This window comes from Hyla sarda, chromosome 1 (assembly GCF_029499605.1).
Source record: "Hyla sarda isolate aHylSar1 chromosome 1, aHylSar1.hap1, whole genome shotgun sequence".
NCBI classification, from domain to species: domain Eukaryota; kingdom Metazoa; phylum Chordata; class Amphibia; order Anura; family Hylidae; genus Hyla; species Hyla sarda.
In genome coordinates this window covers 245,239,562-245,256,388 of record NC_079189.1, presented here as the reverse complement: position 1 = coordinate 245,256,388, position 16,827 = coordinate 245,239,562, and the positions used below count along the sequence as shown (strand labels likewise).

At 39.7% G+C, this 16,827-nt stretch overlaps 1 protein-coding gene across 2 annotated transcripts in view; it reads right to left on the bottom strand.

Annotated features, from left to right (window-relative positions):
• Nucleotides 1–1,011: 1,011 nt before the first annotated feature.
• The window catches only part of SPPL2B (signal peptide peptidase like 2B), a 95,453-nt gene continuing 79,637 nt past the window's right edge, over nt 1,012–16,827 (bottom strand). The window contains exons 14-15 of one of the 2 annotated variants that reach the window (XM_056569883.1): nt 12,229–12,389; nt 1,012–1,993 (exon numbers count right to left, since the gene is read on the bottom strand). In XM_056569883.1, coding sequence (XP_056425858.1) covers nt 1,676–1,993; nt 12,229–12,389 — 479 coding nt within the window. In that variant the 3' untranslated portion in view covers nt 1,012–1,675. Of the gene's footprint in view, nt 1,994–12,162; nt 12,390–16,827 lie in introns of both variants that reach the window. The other variant, XM_056569886.1, reaches the window with a different exon arrangement.

The window sequence follows — 16,827 nt, the reverse complement described above, 5'->3', positions numbered from 1 at the left end:
CGGAATGTTCGCACGGACATTCCATCGTGTGAACATAGCCTAAATACAAAGTTGCAATGGCTTTGCGATCTGCCTTGTGTTTTGGGATCTGTAATACAAACCTCTACACAAATTTAGCTTAAAGAGTACCTGTCACCAAACTAAACTTTTCATATATTGTTCTTTATGTAACTATAAGACACTTAGCTATTTACTTGCGATTAAAATTCTCAACCTTTGTTTTTAATGTGATTTAAAAAAAAAAAAAAAAAAAACCAGCCGCAATGTGAACAAGGGGAAAGGTATGGTGCAGAGCTTTTCAAAGCTCAGAATTTTTTTTTAAGGGCAGGTGGGGTGTTAGGAGTAGTTAGGGAATATATTCTGAGTTAGTTTAGAAAATATGATTTGATCACAGGTACTCTTTAAGTAACAGCTTGTCTAAACACCAAAAACAAAGTGTAACAAAAAAATATTTTCCCAGTAGTACAAAAGAGAAAAAAAATCTTTATTTACAAACTCCTGCACAACTGAAGTAGCTGTGAGCTAACTATTTAAATTATAATTGCAATAAATGAAAAAGTTGCATCATATATGTCAAATGAAAATCGTTCTTTTCGTAAATGCATAAAAAAAATCAAAATATGAGAACTATATGTTTCATAATGTCCTTTTACAAAAGAAAAAAAAATTCTATTTCATTTGCAGTGTACGTCCTGCAATACAAAAGCATACTGAAAAGGCATACAGTTATGTTAAACAATCGTGACAAAACAATCACCTCCCATATTATTGTTGCTGGTCATCCTATGTTAGCTGACCAGCTGGCACCATAATGATCATTGTGGAGGTAGCTGGACATACAGGGTATACACCAGGGTCATTTTTGAATAAGTGTCTGCGAAATATGTCAGTGCCAGAGATTCAGGTTTTATTATTTCACTTTTTTCTCCAATGGAGAATGGAAATAACAAACAGCTATAGCTGCTTAATTATAGGTATGGGAGTTCCACTCCACATCTTTACTTTATAAAAAAAAAAAAAAAGTTTTTTTTCTCTTTTCTTTCATTACCAAAAAGGTTTATTTTTTTTATGCAAAAAGCTACTTGATTAGTTGTTAGATCTTCATACTGGACTCTTTTTGGTGCTAAGCTTCTAATTGCTTTTTCCGTCCACCTCCAGCCTGTGTGTGCCTCCAGAGGTGGTTAGGAAAGTAGAAAGCAGCTGAAGTGGAAAAGTTCTTCAATTTGCCTTTGACTTTAATGGGAGTTACACAAACGGCATAACTTGTGAGCTACGCTCTTTATGTTACATAAATTGAGTAACTTCCCCTTTGACTGTTTTCAGCTTTCCTGACCACCTCCGAAGGCTGCACACAGGCTGGAAGAGGCCAGAAAAAGCAGTTTGGTGAGGTGGAACAACCCCTTTAAAACTGGGCTAGGTGTCTAAAATTGTATATTGGATAAAGCTATCCATACATTTATATGATTCCAAATAAGGTTGTTACAAGGGTAAATGTGTGCAAATGAAGTCAATATGAGATATATTTGTTACATTCTATGCAGTTTTCTTTCTTTAGAAACTTTTTAAGAGTGACCTGGTCCTGTCTGCGCTTGAAGCCACCTTTGGAGTGAGTGTTTTTTATGTGGTCCAGCCTGTGCCTAGGTAAAAGGTGTGGAGCAGTGACATTTGGTGTTGTTCATTCAACTTTTTGATTTACAGCTTTTACGGAGCTATCAGAGATGCTACTGTCTACATTGGGGGTCTGCTGGTTTTTTGTTGTTCTTGCAGACCCAGAGCTCAGCTTATCTTCTTCTTCAGCCTTTTCCACAGTCCTGTCTGTAGTCAGGCACAGCTTTTCATCCACAGGGGCTTCAACAGTGTCTTCTTGCTGTGGTTCTTCAGCAGGGTCACGCTCTTTATTTGTGACAGGTTCTTCTTCAGTATCAGTGTGCTGGCTCAAATAGGCATCAGACCCATTGGGAGCGAGAGTGGGGTTAGGATTTGGTAGGTCTTTCTGGTGAGAAAAAGAAAATAAAAAAGTATAACTGCTCATGCCATAAATAAAAATGAACACAGATCAGATTTTTCTTTCACGTTGCCGTTGTGACACGGCAATACTACGTAAGTTAGGGAACCAGGGGAGAATAAAAAAAACTTCAAGCGTCGTCTCTTTCACCCGCTAGTACCGTTAAACAATGGCGCCGGATGGACCCCATCATAGTAAAATTGATCTGCCGGGACCCATTGTTGCCCGTTGTGCCTTGCCCTGATAACAGACGTTAAAGGCAAAAAAAAAGCCTAATGGATGTTTTCCGACGGGGCACAATGGCAGTGTGAAAGAGGCCATAGTGTTTTGTGCACAGAATTTCAGGACCATTTTCATTTTATAAATTTTACCATTAATACATCACACACTGTCATTCCAGACTTCAGGCAAAGCCAGTAAGTTTATATTCTGGGTAAACATATAATGCTATAGGATTAGAATGACCCATGAAAAGATGTTCCCCCTTAAAAAAAAAGATATCCGGCTAGAAGTAGTAAAAATAAAAACTTAAATAAAGGACCCCCACAATAAACAGCCTTTAAGAATCCAGGTACTTCCTGGCATGTGCAGGGAGCCAAGAGATGCAGAAAAGTACACAATGCACGTGTATACACATCCTTGTACCGTTAACAGGGCACGGCGCAGGCTCCCGACTCGAGCCCGCGTCATACTGGCCGGCCCTCAGCTTATTCTTGTAGCTGAGGGTCAGCGATAATAGTCGACATGTGGCTATTAACCCTTTAGATCGCCACTGTCAATGCTGAAGAAAACCTATATAAATTGGTTATCATTGTAACCGTATGGACCTACAGAATATATGGTATCATTTTTACCGAAAAATGCACTGCGTGGAATCGGAAGCCCCCAAAAGTTACAAAATGGCATTCTTTTTTCCCAATTTTGCCCCACAAATATTTTTTTTTCTGGGATCGCCATAAATTTTGTGGTGCAATGATTGTCATTACAAAGTACAATTGGTGTCGCAAAAAATAAGACCTCAAATGAGTCTGTAGGTGCAAAATTTAAAATGCTATGATTTTTAGAAAGTGATGATGAAAAAAATCAAAGTGGAAAAACAGAAAAACCCTTAAGGGGTTAAAAATAAGGTGCTTAGGCTGTGTTCAGTTAAATGCAGTACTTCCATAGATAATGTGAATTCAAGTAAAGAAAACAGACATGGTCGCACATCCACCATTTCTATTTTGATCTACTTGCTTCTCAGCAAAAATTCAAAAACTAACAGGTTGTTCGTATACATTTTGATCAAAAAGTACAAGCTCACTCGCAACATCAAGGCCACCTATTTAGAGTGGGTCCCCAACGTCCCTAGATAAAATGGCGTAGCACTGGGCGGCGACCACCACCACCGCAACACTTGAATTCACTTCCATAGATAACATGAGGGTGGAATAGGGAGAGATGTAGTAATACTCTCCTACATTACACAAGTAGAGTCAATAATGTTAAAAGGCACTAATAAGAAGTGTAACGGTCTGTTGCTATGGGCAACCACCTGTAAATAAGATAGAGACTTACAGGATAATCTGCTAAGATTGTAAGCAAAAATGTAAATACACAAACCACTTATGGGTTATTGGTAGAGTGCTCCAGAACGTAAGTATATTCTGCACATAAGTGCAACACTGTCCGGGGGTCCAGATCTTGTATATGGAAAGTTTAAATGCAATTATTTTCCTTATATTAACCCCTTCCCTCTTTGGCGATTTTTCATTTTTGCACTTTTGTTGTTTTTCTCCTCACAATCTAAAAAGCATAACACTTTCAATTTTCCACCTAAAAATCCATATGAGGGCTTGTTCTTTGCGCCAAAAATTTAACGTAATACCATAAATAATTTCACTACAAAATCTACAGTGAAACCAGAAAATAATTAAAGCCACGTTTCAACGCAGTGCAGTTTTCTGTAAAAATTGCACCTTATATTTATTCTGTAGGTCCATATGGTCGCAAAGATACCCAATTTATGTAGGTTTGATTTTATTTTACTACAAAAAAAAAAATTATAACTACATGCACCAAAATTCATACGTGGAAAAATGTCCTCTTCTGACCCCTATAACTTCGTTATTTTTCCGTATAAGGGGTGGTATGAGGGCAAATTTTTGCACCATGATCTGAAGTTTTCATCGGTACCATTTTTGTTTTGACCGTACTTTTTGATTACTTTTTATTCATTTTTTTATGGTATAAAAAGTGATAAAAAATACGCTATTTTGGATTTTTTGTACGTGTACGCCATTGACCGTGTGGTTTAATTAACAAAATATTTTTATAGTTCAGACATTTACGCACACGGCAATACCACATGTTTATTTTTATTTACACAGGTTTTTTTTATGGGAAAAGGGGGGTGATTCAAACTTTTATTAGGGAAGGGGTTAAATCACATTTAATAAAGGGGTATTCCAGGAATTTTTTTTTTTATTTAACTACAGGGGCTGTAAAGTTAGTGTAGTTCATAATATAGTGTCTGTACCAGTGTGTGATGGTTTTCTCACAATTCTTCTGTGATTTTCACTCCAATATTTATTTTTAACAGCAAAATGACTGTCTCAGATTTTTCCCAGCTTGCAATGCGGCCGAGAACTGACCTCACTAGTCAGCTGATGACAGGGAGCCTGTCTGCTTCAATGGGTGGAGCGATCACTTGGTGGGAGAGAAGATCAATCTGCAACTAATGCAACAGCTGTAGACACCCTGATTGAAAACCACAGGTCTTTTGAATGGATGTATCTCATTTATGTTTCAATGGGTGGGGTGGCTGATGTGTGGGAGGGAGGAAAATGGAATTATGGGATTTGGAGGCAAAAAAAAAAAAAACTCAAACAGGAAATATCAGTTCACAAAAAGCTAGCCACAATGTTATGTTAATCTCACAACATAGCCATTTAGCCCCAAGACAAGCGCAGATCCTTCCTAAGCATGTCCATTACCATCTGGCAGGTACGTACTAAAATCACCTTATGGTGGATAACCCCTTTAAGACTTTATTTTTCATAGTCCCATAGGGGACTATAACATAGCACAAACTGATTTCCTACACTGATCAACTGCCATGCAATAGCTGGCTCTCAGGCATGGAGCATTCATTCGGCGATCAGACAGCGAGGAGGCAGGTAGGGATCCTCCTTGCGTACTGCAAGCTGTGGGGGACACCGCGATTTCACCACGGGGGTCCCGGACATCCCCAGTGAGCTAATGTTTACTTTAGTTTTAGACGCGGCGATCAAGTTTGATCGCCTCGTCTAAAGGGTTAATGCCGGACATCAGCCCGATCGGCCATGTCCGGCTTTAGCTGTGGGTCCTGGTTGCCTATAACAACCGGGACCCACTGGTATGATGCACGCTCACATGCTGAGTGCGCATCATACCTCGGAAGCCGCAGATGGACGTTAATGAATGTCCATTTGCGGCAAAGGGTTAAAGGTTTGGTGCACCGCTCCACTCACACTGAGATGTGGAGTCCTCTGTTCTGGTGTCCTCTGTGAGGCTGGGTACAGTGTTATACACTGCTCACTTAGCTCTGTTTTGGTTGGGTGTAGGGTGAGTACTGGGTCGCAGTGTGCTGGAGCTAGGAATAGGCCACGTCTGCCAGAGATGCCGATGTGCTAGCTTAGTATGAACGGCTTCGGATTCGCTGTATCTTGCGCTCAAGTCTGGTCAGGGCAGTTGGGCATGCATATAGCTGTCACAGAGTGGGTGTGCTTCCAACTACTCTCGTTGGCAGCGCAGGCAGGTAGAGGTACAAATAGTAGCCACTTGATAGTGGCAGTGAAGCATGCAAGAAGTAGCCAGATTAGATCGGGCGCTGGCAAATGGAATGTTTCCACTGTGTGGATGTTGCAGCCTTGTAGATTTAAGGAGCGTTTTTCAAGTTGGAAGGATCTGCAATGATGAGTCCTCAATGGAAAAGCACTTGATGCGGATCTGTGGAAGTAGGTCTGAACACAGCATTAATAGAAAGGGCTGGACGCATTTCAAGAGCACTAGTCTCCTCTTCTTCAGCAGAAAATAAAATGGTGCGTAGTACCAAACCTTTAATATAAGGAATAGGACTACATTTAAACATTCCATATACAAGATCCAGACCCCGGGACCTTGTTGCACTTAAGTGCAGAATATACTTACATTCCGAAGCACTCCATCAATAACCCGTAAGTGGTTTGTGCATTTACATTTTCGCTTAGAAATCATCTGCTAAAACGGCATCTTATTTATAGGTGGTTGCCCATAGCAACAGAGCGTTACACAACTTATTAGTGCATTTTAACATTATTGACTCGGGTGATACAGGAGAGTATTATTACTACATCTCTTCCAATTCCAGCCTCATGTTAGACTGGGCTCACGCCACATTTTTTGCAATACAGTTCCCGTATCAGGTTTTTGATAAACGGATTCCTCAAGACCTGACTAAACTGTATCAAAATGTGTGTAAAAATTTTAATCCGTACACGGTTGAAAACCTTATATGGTTTGAAAAATGATGTCCAGTTGCATCCGTTTTTTTTTTTAAAGAAAAAAAATCTTATAAGTTTGTAACTTTTCATTCCATTATGAATAAAGTTTCACTTGTTTGATTGAAATTTCAAGAAAAAAAATCAGTGCAAAGTAAAAAATCGTATGGTGAAAACTGTATGGTACGCACATACGGTTCTGTACGGTTCCCATTGGCTCCCATGTTTAAAAAAAAAAAAAAAAGATATATGTTTCAATACAGTTTTTCACCCAGACCAAAAACTGTAGTAGGCTACGATTTTGGGTACAGGAAAAAACCTGACAAAACCGTACAGGATCCAAAACAGACACAACCTGATGCATCTTTTGGCATACGGTTTTCAATAGAGAGTCAATGCAAACGGTTTTCAATATGGTTCCATACATTTTTCAAATTGAAACCGTATACGGGAACTGTATTGCAAAAACATGGTGTGAACCAAGCCTTATCTATGGAAGTACTGCATTTAATCTGAACACAGCCTAAAGGACCTTATTTTTAATACCATTGTTTTATTATTTTATTATTTTTTTTACATTTTTGTTTTACTAATCCTGTATCAATCTTAATTTTTACGTATATTGTAACTGCTTATTGATTTGACTTAAGCGGCGAGCAAGATCCCTGCAACCCGCCAGTCATCCAGTGTCTCATTATTTGAATATAATAAATTATCCTTATATTTATAACGAAACCAGTTCACAGTGTGCCTCAGTTATCCTTGACCCAGAGTGCCAGAATTCTTAGTATTATTTCATCCAGAAAATAATTTGCCCTCACACAAAATTGTCGGTATAAAAAAATAAATAAATAAAATGTTAAATTTTTTATAGTGTAAATCTAATAAAACATAAAGTACATAAATGAGGTTTTGGCATGGACATACCGACCTGGAGAACTAAATTATCATGTTATTTATACCGTATGCTGAACACGATAAAAAACTTAAAAGATTACTGCTTTTTGGTAATTCTGCCTTCGTAAAAATTTGATAAAAAGTGATCAAAATGTCAGATGTACCTCAAAATAGTACTATTGAAAACAGCAATTTATCCTGCAAAAAAGTCCTCACACAGCTCCATAGGTGAAAAAATAAAAACATTACACATCATAAAAAATGGAAAAGAGTGTCAAATGTACCCCAAAATGGTACCAATGAAAACATCAATGCGTCTTGCAAAATTTACAAAATATCCTTAATAAATAAAGACATAAAACTCATATGGTGCACATGGTCTGAGGCCTGTGTATGAGCCATGGAGCACTCTCGGGCCACATATGGGATATTTCTAAATTCTTTAGAATTAGGGGTATAAATTGAGTTGCATTTCTCTTTCAGCAACTGCTGTGTTACAGAAATTTATTTAGCAAAATGACATATCTGCAAGGAAAATTGAATTGTTTAAATTTCACTTCAACTTTGCCTTCATTTCCGTAAAACACTGAAGAGTTAATAAACTTCTTAATTGTCATTTTGATTACGTTGAGTTTTGATAATGGGGTGATTTATAGGGGATTCTAATATAAAGACCCCTCAATTCTATTTCAAAACTGACTTAAATGGTCCATAAACATATCTGTTTTTGACATTTTTTTAAAAATTTAGAAAATTGCTGCCAAACTTCTAAGCCCCAGAACGTCAAAAATAAAAAAATTAAAATAAAAAAAAACTGCAAATTTTAGACATTTTGTAAATGAGAATTAGTAACTAATTTATGTGGCATGACTATCTTTCTTACAAGTAGAGAATCTGGAATTCAGAAAAAAAGCTAACTTTTCCAATATTCACAGAATTTTCAAGATTTTCACACATAAGTGCAGAATGCATTAGGGATCGATCGATTATCTATTTGGCCGATATCGTCCGATATTCACGATTTTGGAAGTTATCGGTATCGGCAATTATCTTGCCGATAATGCGGGCACTTTAAATCAATGAACTGCAGTGGCTTTTGCGGGGCCAGAGACTGCCGCCGCCCGCTTCTCTCCCCCTATCTGTCCTGGGGTCCTGAGTCCAACCACTGCCGCTGCCCCCCCTAACCTGCCGCTGCCGCCCGCTTCCCCTACCTAACCCATCGCTGCCTGCTTCTCTCCCCCTGCCTGTCCTGCCACTCCTGAGTCCAAGCTCCGCCGCTGCCCACCCTAATAGCCGATAACTTCTACTGGAATATCGGTATAAGTTATCGGCTATCGGCCTGAAAGTTCACAGGTTATCGGTATCGGCCCTAAAAAATCAATATCGGTCGATCCCTAGAATGTATCAACCAAAATTTACCACAAACATTAAGTACAATATGTCACGAAAAAACTCTCAGAATCACTTGGATAAGTTAAAAGTGTCCCAAAGTTATCACAAGTGGGACAAGTCAGATTTGAAAAATGAGCCTTGGTCCTTAAAGGGGGACTCCGCGACCAAGACATCTTATCCCCTATCCAACAGATGACTGGCGATGTATGGGCTGGAGGATTGTGACGTCACAGTCCCGCCCCCTCGTGACGGCCAACTTATCCTGGTCCTGAAGAGTTTAAAATAGGCCTACAACATTACATGATGGTCATCTTTAGGGTAGGGTCCCACGTATGGGATCAGCAGCGTATTTTACGCTGCAGATCCACTGGTGACCTGACCCATTCTGTGCCTCCAGCTGCTGCCACCCCCCGTTCCCCTGCCTCGCTCCGCCCCTGGCCTGCTTGCAGCGGCAATCCGCTGCTACAAGCAGTCACACAGAGGGCCTGAGAGTCGGCAAATGCACTATGACATCGCAAAGCAGCCACGATGTCTGAGTGCACTGCGCATGTGCAGTGAACTCAGACATCGCGGCTGCTCCACGATGTCTGAGTGGACTTGGCGACTCGTAGGTCCCCTGTGTGGCTGCTCATAGCGGCGGATTGCCGTTGCGAGCAGGCCAGGGGCGGAGCGAAGCAGGGGAACAGGGAGGCAACAGCTGGAGGCACAAAATGGGTCAGGTCATCATCTGATCTGCAGCGTAAAATACACTGCGGATCCGTTATGTGTGGCCCTACCCTTAGGAAAATGCCTCTTCATTATGGTTTCTCAAAAGTTGTTAAAGTTCAAGGCAACTAGACAAGGATTCCTGTGAAACACAGGAATATGCTTTAAACACATAGGGGAAGATTTATCAAAGGATTTAGACTGTTTTTCCCATCTAAAATTTTCGCACAGAAATTTTTCACGACTTTTTATTTTGAGGATTTTTAGTTCATGATGCATTCTAGGCTATTTTAGATGGAAAAATGCGCTGGTGCTGAATTTATCAATTGCAAGTTTTCGGCAAAGATTTGCATCAGACGAAAATACGCTGAAACGTCAGACCATGCTAAAGCAGATTTAAATACAGTCCAAACCGTTGATCCCGAAGTCCGTGCGCACAATTTATCAAGAGCCGTGTGCCTCTTGATAAATTAGGCGCACAATAGACTGGCTTTACGCTATGTAGGTTGGTCCATATTGGTCCAGAAAATAGACAACTTTGATAAATCCCCCCATACATTGCAATAGTGGGAACAGACGTAAGATAGATGAGCAGAATAAGGCTATAATAAGTTTTCGGTCCATATTTTAACACGTTCAGGACGCAGGACGTATGGGTACGCACTTGTGTCCTGGTACTTAAGGAAGCAGGGCTTACCTGTACGCCCTGGTCCTGTTCCCGGTGTTCAAACCTGGTGGGTATCAGCAGCCAGATGCAGGGGACCCTTGCGATCTCCACTGCAACACCCCTGCAACTCGGTGCAAAGAGCGAACTCCTCTCTGTGCCCGATGACTGGCGATGCCGGCTGCCACGCCCCCTCCATTCACATCTATGGGAAGAGGAGTGACTGCTATGTACTTGCCGTCACGCCACCTCCCATAGACATGAATAGAGGGAGCGTAGCGTGACATGTCAAACGCGAAAGCAGCCGTTGCCGGCCCGAAGATCGCGAGGGGTCCCCAGCGATCTAACGTCTTATGCCTACAGCGAGCTACCCCTTTAGTCCTTCCAGTACTTTGCTGCTGTATGCTCCACAGGAAATTCTTTTCTTTTTGAATGTCTTTTGTCTGACCACAGTGCTCTCTGTTGACACATCTGTCCATGTCAGGAACTGTCCAGAGTAGGATAAGTTTGCTATGGGGATTTGCTCCTGCTCTGGACAGTTCAGAGGTTTCATCAGTTATTTTCAGTCTGACCACAGTGCTCTCTGCTAAGTACTGTAAGGATTAAGATTTTTAAATTTAAGCAATTTACAAATAGGTTTAACTTTCTGGCACCAGTTAATTAAAAAAAATAATAATAATTTGCACCGGAGTACCCCTTGAAGGGATTAAGCCTGACCAAAACAAAAAGCAGTTATGCATATAACAGCTTAAAATTTCTGCCACTTTGGTCACATTTCTTCAGATGTTTTTCCTGCTAGAAAAAAAAAACTGATTTTCAAGAAAAATATGGCCCAAAAATTTAAGATCAACATATCAAAAAGGGATTTTTTTTCAGCTGTATATGGCTAAAAAGGTACCTTGTACTTATTACACCTATAGAAGTATAACAAATAGGAATTACCAGCTGTTTTTATTTTGAGTTCAATGGAAACAAACAATCCATGAATGAATGAATGAATGAATGAATGGATAAATACCCAAAGTACCTGTGAGTGAATATCCTCAAGCTTTTTAACTTGCCTGATACCCTGAAAACTAACTGTACAGATCAGACTTGGAAGTACAAAAAACATTTTTGCCCTGATGTATTATTGTATACCTGACCTGTTTTGTCGGTTTGTGCACCAAAATGTGTCGCATTGTGCCACAAATAGTGTCTGCGCCAGAATAAAAAAAAGACTGACCAACTCTCCATTTTACTTAGAAAACCTGAAAAAGGGAGCAGGGCTGCCTGTAAAAGGGGGCATGGTCGCCAAAAGGGGGCGTGTCTCTGACATTTAAAAAAAAAATGGCAACATATTTACTAAGGTTTCCACAGAATATGTAGTGGATTTGAGCGGAGAAAATCCCCACAGCTCAGAGAATGTGTAAAAAAAAGCAAAGTGTAGGGAAAAGTGCAAAATTTAGGGAAACCTTAGTAAATACCATGGAAAAATATCTGTTGGGAAAAAAACACAAAGAAAACTGCACTCTACTCTTAGTAAATCAGGGCCTTTGTCTTCATGGTTCAGTGTGCCATCTGTCCATAATACTAGACACTACATACACATTGTACTTTATTGTATGTACTGCAACGTCACAGGGATAAAACAACCTGTGAATGCGGTCGTAGATTCCTGCAAATCCTGTGCACACACGCAACATAGATTCAACATACCAGAGCTTGAAACCAGTCAAATAAAATAACAAGCAAAATATCGAGGAAGATTTATCAAAACCTGTACCAAGGAACAGTGGAACAGTTGTCTATAACAACCAATCAGATTGCTGCTTTCAATTACCAGAGGCCTTTTTTTTAATGAAAGAAGCAATCTGATGGTTGCTTTAGAAAACTGCAACACTTTTCTTCTGCACAGGTTTTGATAAATCTTTCCCATCACCTTTAATAATAATAGACAATATACAGGGGAGGAAAGTTATATAATCTCATTCTGTTAATTCATCAAAGGTTTACTCAACTTTGTCTTGAAGGAATACTAATGTTTTAAATCCTTAATCAGATAGTCATATCAAACTGGTATTCACCACAAAGCCGCTGCCAGTCCAGAATAAGGAAAGCTCCTTTCGCCAAAGGGCCACTGCCAGACTCGTGAGGAGTGTACAGGGGACTAGATAGAGGAGAGCAGGTTGTCCTCTTTTCATAAGAGCTAGGGCCACAAAAGTCACAAGGAGACCTATCCCATAGGCTGTAAAAGGGAAAAAAAAAACAGAAAGTCAATTTAGAGTCTATTTTAGATTAAACAAGAATAAAAAGTATGGTGAAAAAAAACAGTGTCTCACACTTTGGTGTGAACCACTGAAAAATTACCCCGGCTTTAACATGATATTAACAGAAAAGATGACCAAAGTCAGTTTTTGAAGAAGAAAAAAAGGCATTACTACTTTTATTTTATAGTGTGCTATAGAAAATACCCTTATTTCTGTTTTCAAAAAGGACAATCCAAGTGCACTGCAGTTGATGTGAACAGGCATTTGTGTAAAACTTTGTTGACGAAACTAAAACGCTTATCGACACCAAAAAGTTTAAATGACCGTTATGATCTTGTCACATGCATAGTGTTTTATTTAACAACTGGAGGCATGATATATATTTTTATTAAGCAGAATTTATTCAGGGGAAAAAGCAAAAATGGAAGCAAAATTTTAATTCTCCTCTAAGTTTTTTTTTTTTTGCTGATAGGCTAACACATTTGCTAAAAAAAATGGCACATATTTATCTACACTACATGACTACCACATAGAGGTAATCTAAGATGATACTTGAAAAAGGTCAACACCCATAACTTGAAATATTATATTTAGCAAGAAAGGTGTCCAGACGATCCTTAACCCCTTAAGGACCCGGGCTTTTTCCGTTTTTCATTTTAAATTTTTCCTCCTTAACTTTAAAAAATCATAACTCTAAAATTTTCACCTAAAATTCTATATGATAGCTTATTTTTTGCGTCACTAATTCTACTTTGTAATGACGTTAGTTATTTTACCCAAAAATCTACAGTGAAACGGGGAAAAAAAATCATTGTGCGACAAAATTGATGAAAAAACACAATTTTGTAAGTTTTGGGGGCTTCCGTTTTTACGCAGTACATTTTTCGGCAAAATGACACCTTATCTTTATTCTGTAGGTCCATACGGTTAAAATGATATCCTACTTATATAGGTTTGATTTTGTATCACTTCAGAAAAAAATCATGAATACATGCAGGAAAATGTATACGTTTAAAATGGTCATCTTCTGACCCCTATAACTTTTAAAATTTTTTGTGTTCAGGGCGCTATGAGGGCTAATTTTTTGCGCCGTGATCTGAAGTTTTTAGCGGTACCATTTTTGTTCTGATCAGACTTTTTGATCACTTTTTATTCACTTTTTTGTGGTATAAAAAGTGATAAAAAATGCGCTATTTTGGACTTTGGAATTTTTTTGCGTTTACGCCATTGAACGTGCGGTTTAAAAAGCGGTATATTTTTATAATTCGGACATTACCACATATGTTTATTTTTATTTACCCTGTTTTTTTTTATTCTTGGAAATGCCGGGTGATTCAAACTTTTATTAGGGGAAGGGATAATTGAAAGGGTTAATGATTTTTTTACACTTTTCTTATGCAATATTATAGCTCCTATACGGGGCTGTAACATTGCATGTACTGATCTTTTACACTGATTGATGCATCTCCATAGGAATGGATCAATCAGTGTCTTCGGCGATTGAATGCTCAAGCCTGGATCTCGTGCTTGAAGCATTCAATCGGCGATCGGACTGCAGGAAGGAAGGTAAGAGACCTTCCTCCTGTGCTACAGCTGTTCGGGATGCCGCGATTATACCGAACAGCTCCCTGAGCTAACCGGCAAATTTCAGTGCCGTGCGCTATTAGAGGTGGGTCCCGGCTTCACTATGACGCCGGGCCCGCCGCGATGTGATGTGGGGTCACACGGTGACCCCGCGTTATATCGCAGGACCGGGACCCAGGACGTACCTATACGTCCTGGGCGTACCTATACGTCCTGGGTCCTTAAAGGGGTTAAAGGGGTATTCCAGGCCAAAACTTTTTTTTATGTCTCAACTGGCTCCGGAAAGTTAAACAGATTTGTAAATTACTTCTATTAAAAAAATTTTAATCCTTCAAATAGTTATTAGCTTCTGAAGTTGAGTTTTCTGTCTTACTGCTCTCTGATGACTCACGTCCCGGGAGCTGTGCAGTTCCTATGGGGATATTCTCCCATCATGCACAGCTCCCAGGACGTGACATCATTGAGCAGTTAGACAGAAAACTTCAGTAGCTAATAACTATTGGAAGGATTAAGATTTTTTAATAGAAGTAATTTACAAATCTGGGGAAACAAAACTAAAAAAAGTAGCCAACCCCTCTAGGCTAGCATCAGTTGCCTGATACAGTGATGTAATGGTAAAAATGATGACTGGATCGTGCTTCAATTATAATATGAAAGTGCAAATTTCAGTCAGCGTTTTAACCCTTTAGGTGTTTCACAGGAATAGCAGCAAAGAGAAAATTCACAATCTTCATTTTTTACACTTGCATGTTCTTGTAGACCCAATTTTTTTTATTTTTACAAGGGGTAAAAAGAGAAAATGTATACTTATATTTGTAGCCCAATTTCTCTCGAGTAAGGACATACCTCATATGTCCATGTAAAGTGTTCGGCGGGCGCAGTAGAGGGCTCAGAAGCAACAAGGGGATTTTGGAGAGTACGTTTTTCTGAAATGGTTTTTGGGGGGCATGTTGCATTTAGGAAGCCCCTATGGTGCCAGAACAGCAAAAAAAAAAAAAAACACATGGCATACCATTTTGGAAACTAGACCCCTTGAGGAACGTAAAAAGGGATAAAGTGAGCCTTAATACCCCACAGGTGTTTCAAGACTTTTGCATATGTGAAAAAAAAAAAATTGTTCACTAAAATGTGTGTTTCCCCTCAAATTTCAAATTTTTGCAAGGGTTAATAGCAGAAAATACCCCCCAAAATTTGTAACCCCATCTCTTCAGAGTATGGAGGTACCCCATAAGTTGACCTGAAGTGCACTACGGGCGAACTACAATGCTCAGAAGAAACGGAGTCATATTTGGCTTTTTGAGAGCAAATTTTGGTCAGGGGGGCATGTCGCATTTAAGAAGCCCCTATGGTGCCAGAACAGCAAAAAAAAAAAAAAACACATGGCATACCATTTTGGAAACTAGACCCCTTGAGGAACGTAACAAGGAATAAAGTGAGCCTTAATACCCCACCGGGGTTTCACGACTTTTGCATATGTAAAAAAAAAAATGTTTTTCACCAAAATGTGTGTTTCCCCCCCCAAATTTCACATTTTTGCAAGGGTTAATAGCAGAAAATACCCCCAAAATTTGTAACCCCATTTCTTCTGAGTATGGAGGTACCCCATGTGTGGACGTCAAGTGCCCTGCGGTCGAACTACAATGCTCAGAAGAGGAGGAGCGCCATTGAGCTTTTGAAGAGCTAATTTGTTTGGAATGGTAGTCAGGGGCCATGTGCGTTTACAAAGCCCCCCGTGGTGCCAGAACAGTGGACCACCCCACATGTGACCCCATTTTGGAAACTACAACCCTCACAGAATTTAATAAGGGGTGCAGTGAGTATTTACACCCCACTGGCATTTGACAGATCTTTGGAACAGTGGGTTGAGCAAATGAAATTTTTCATTTTCACGGACCACTGTTTCAAAAATCTGTCAGACACCTGTGGGGTGTAAATGCTCACTGTACCCCTTATTACATTACATGAGGGGTGTAGTTTCCAAAATGGGGGTCACATGTTGGGGGGTCCATTGTTCTGGCACTATGGGGGCTTTGTAAACACACGTGGCCTTCAATTCCGGACACATTTTCTCTTCAAAATCCCAATGGCGCTCCCTCTCTTCGGAGCATTGTAGTTCGCCCGCCGAGCACTTTACATCCACATTTGGGGTATTTTCTTACTCAGAAGAAATGGGGTTACAAATTTTGGGGGGCTTTTTTCCAATTTTCCCTTGTGAAAATTAAAAATTTAGGGTAACACCAGCATTTTAGTGAAAATATTTTTTTTCTCATTTTCACATCCAACTTTAACGCAAATTTGTCAAACACCTGAGGGGTGTTAAGGCTCACTATACCCCTTGTTACATTCCGTGAGGGGTGTAGTTTCCAAAATGGGGTCACATGTCGATATTTATTTTTTTGCGTTTATGTCAGAACCGCTGTAAAATTAGCCACCCCTGTGCAAATCACCAATTTAGGCTTCAAATGTACATAGTGCGCTCTCACTCTTGAGCCTTGTTATGCACCCGCAGAGCATTTTACGCCCACATCTGGGGTATTTCTGTACTCAGGAGAAATTGAGTTACAAATTTTGGGGGTCTTTTTTTTCCCTTTTACCTCTTGTGAAAATAAAAAGTAAAGGGCAACCCCAGCATGTTAGTGTAAAAAAAAAATTTTTTTACACTAACAGGCTGGTGTAGACCCCAACTTTTCCTAATTATAAAGGGGTAAAAGGAGAAAAAGCCCCCCAAATTTGTAGTGTAATTTCTCCCGAGTATGGAGATACCCCATATGTGACTCTAAACTGTTTCCTTGAAATACGACAGGGCTCCGAAGAGAGAGAGCGCCATCCGCA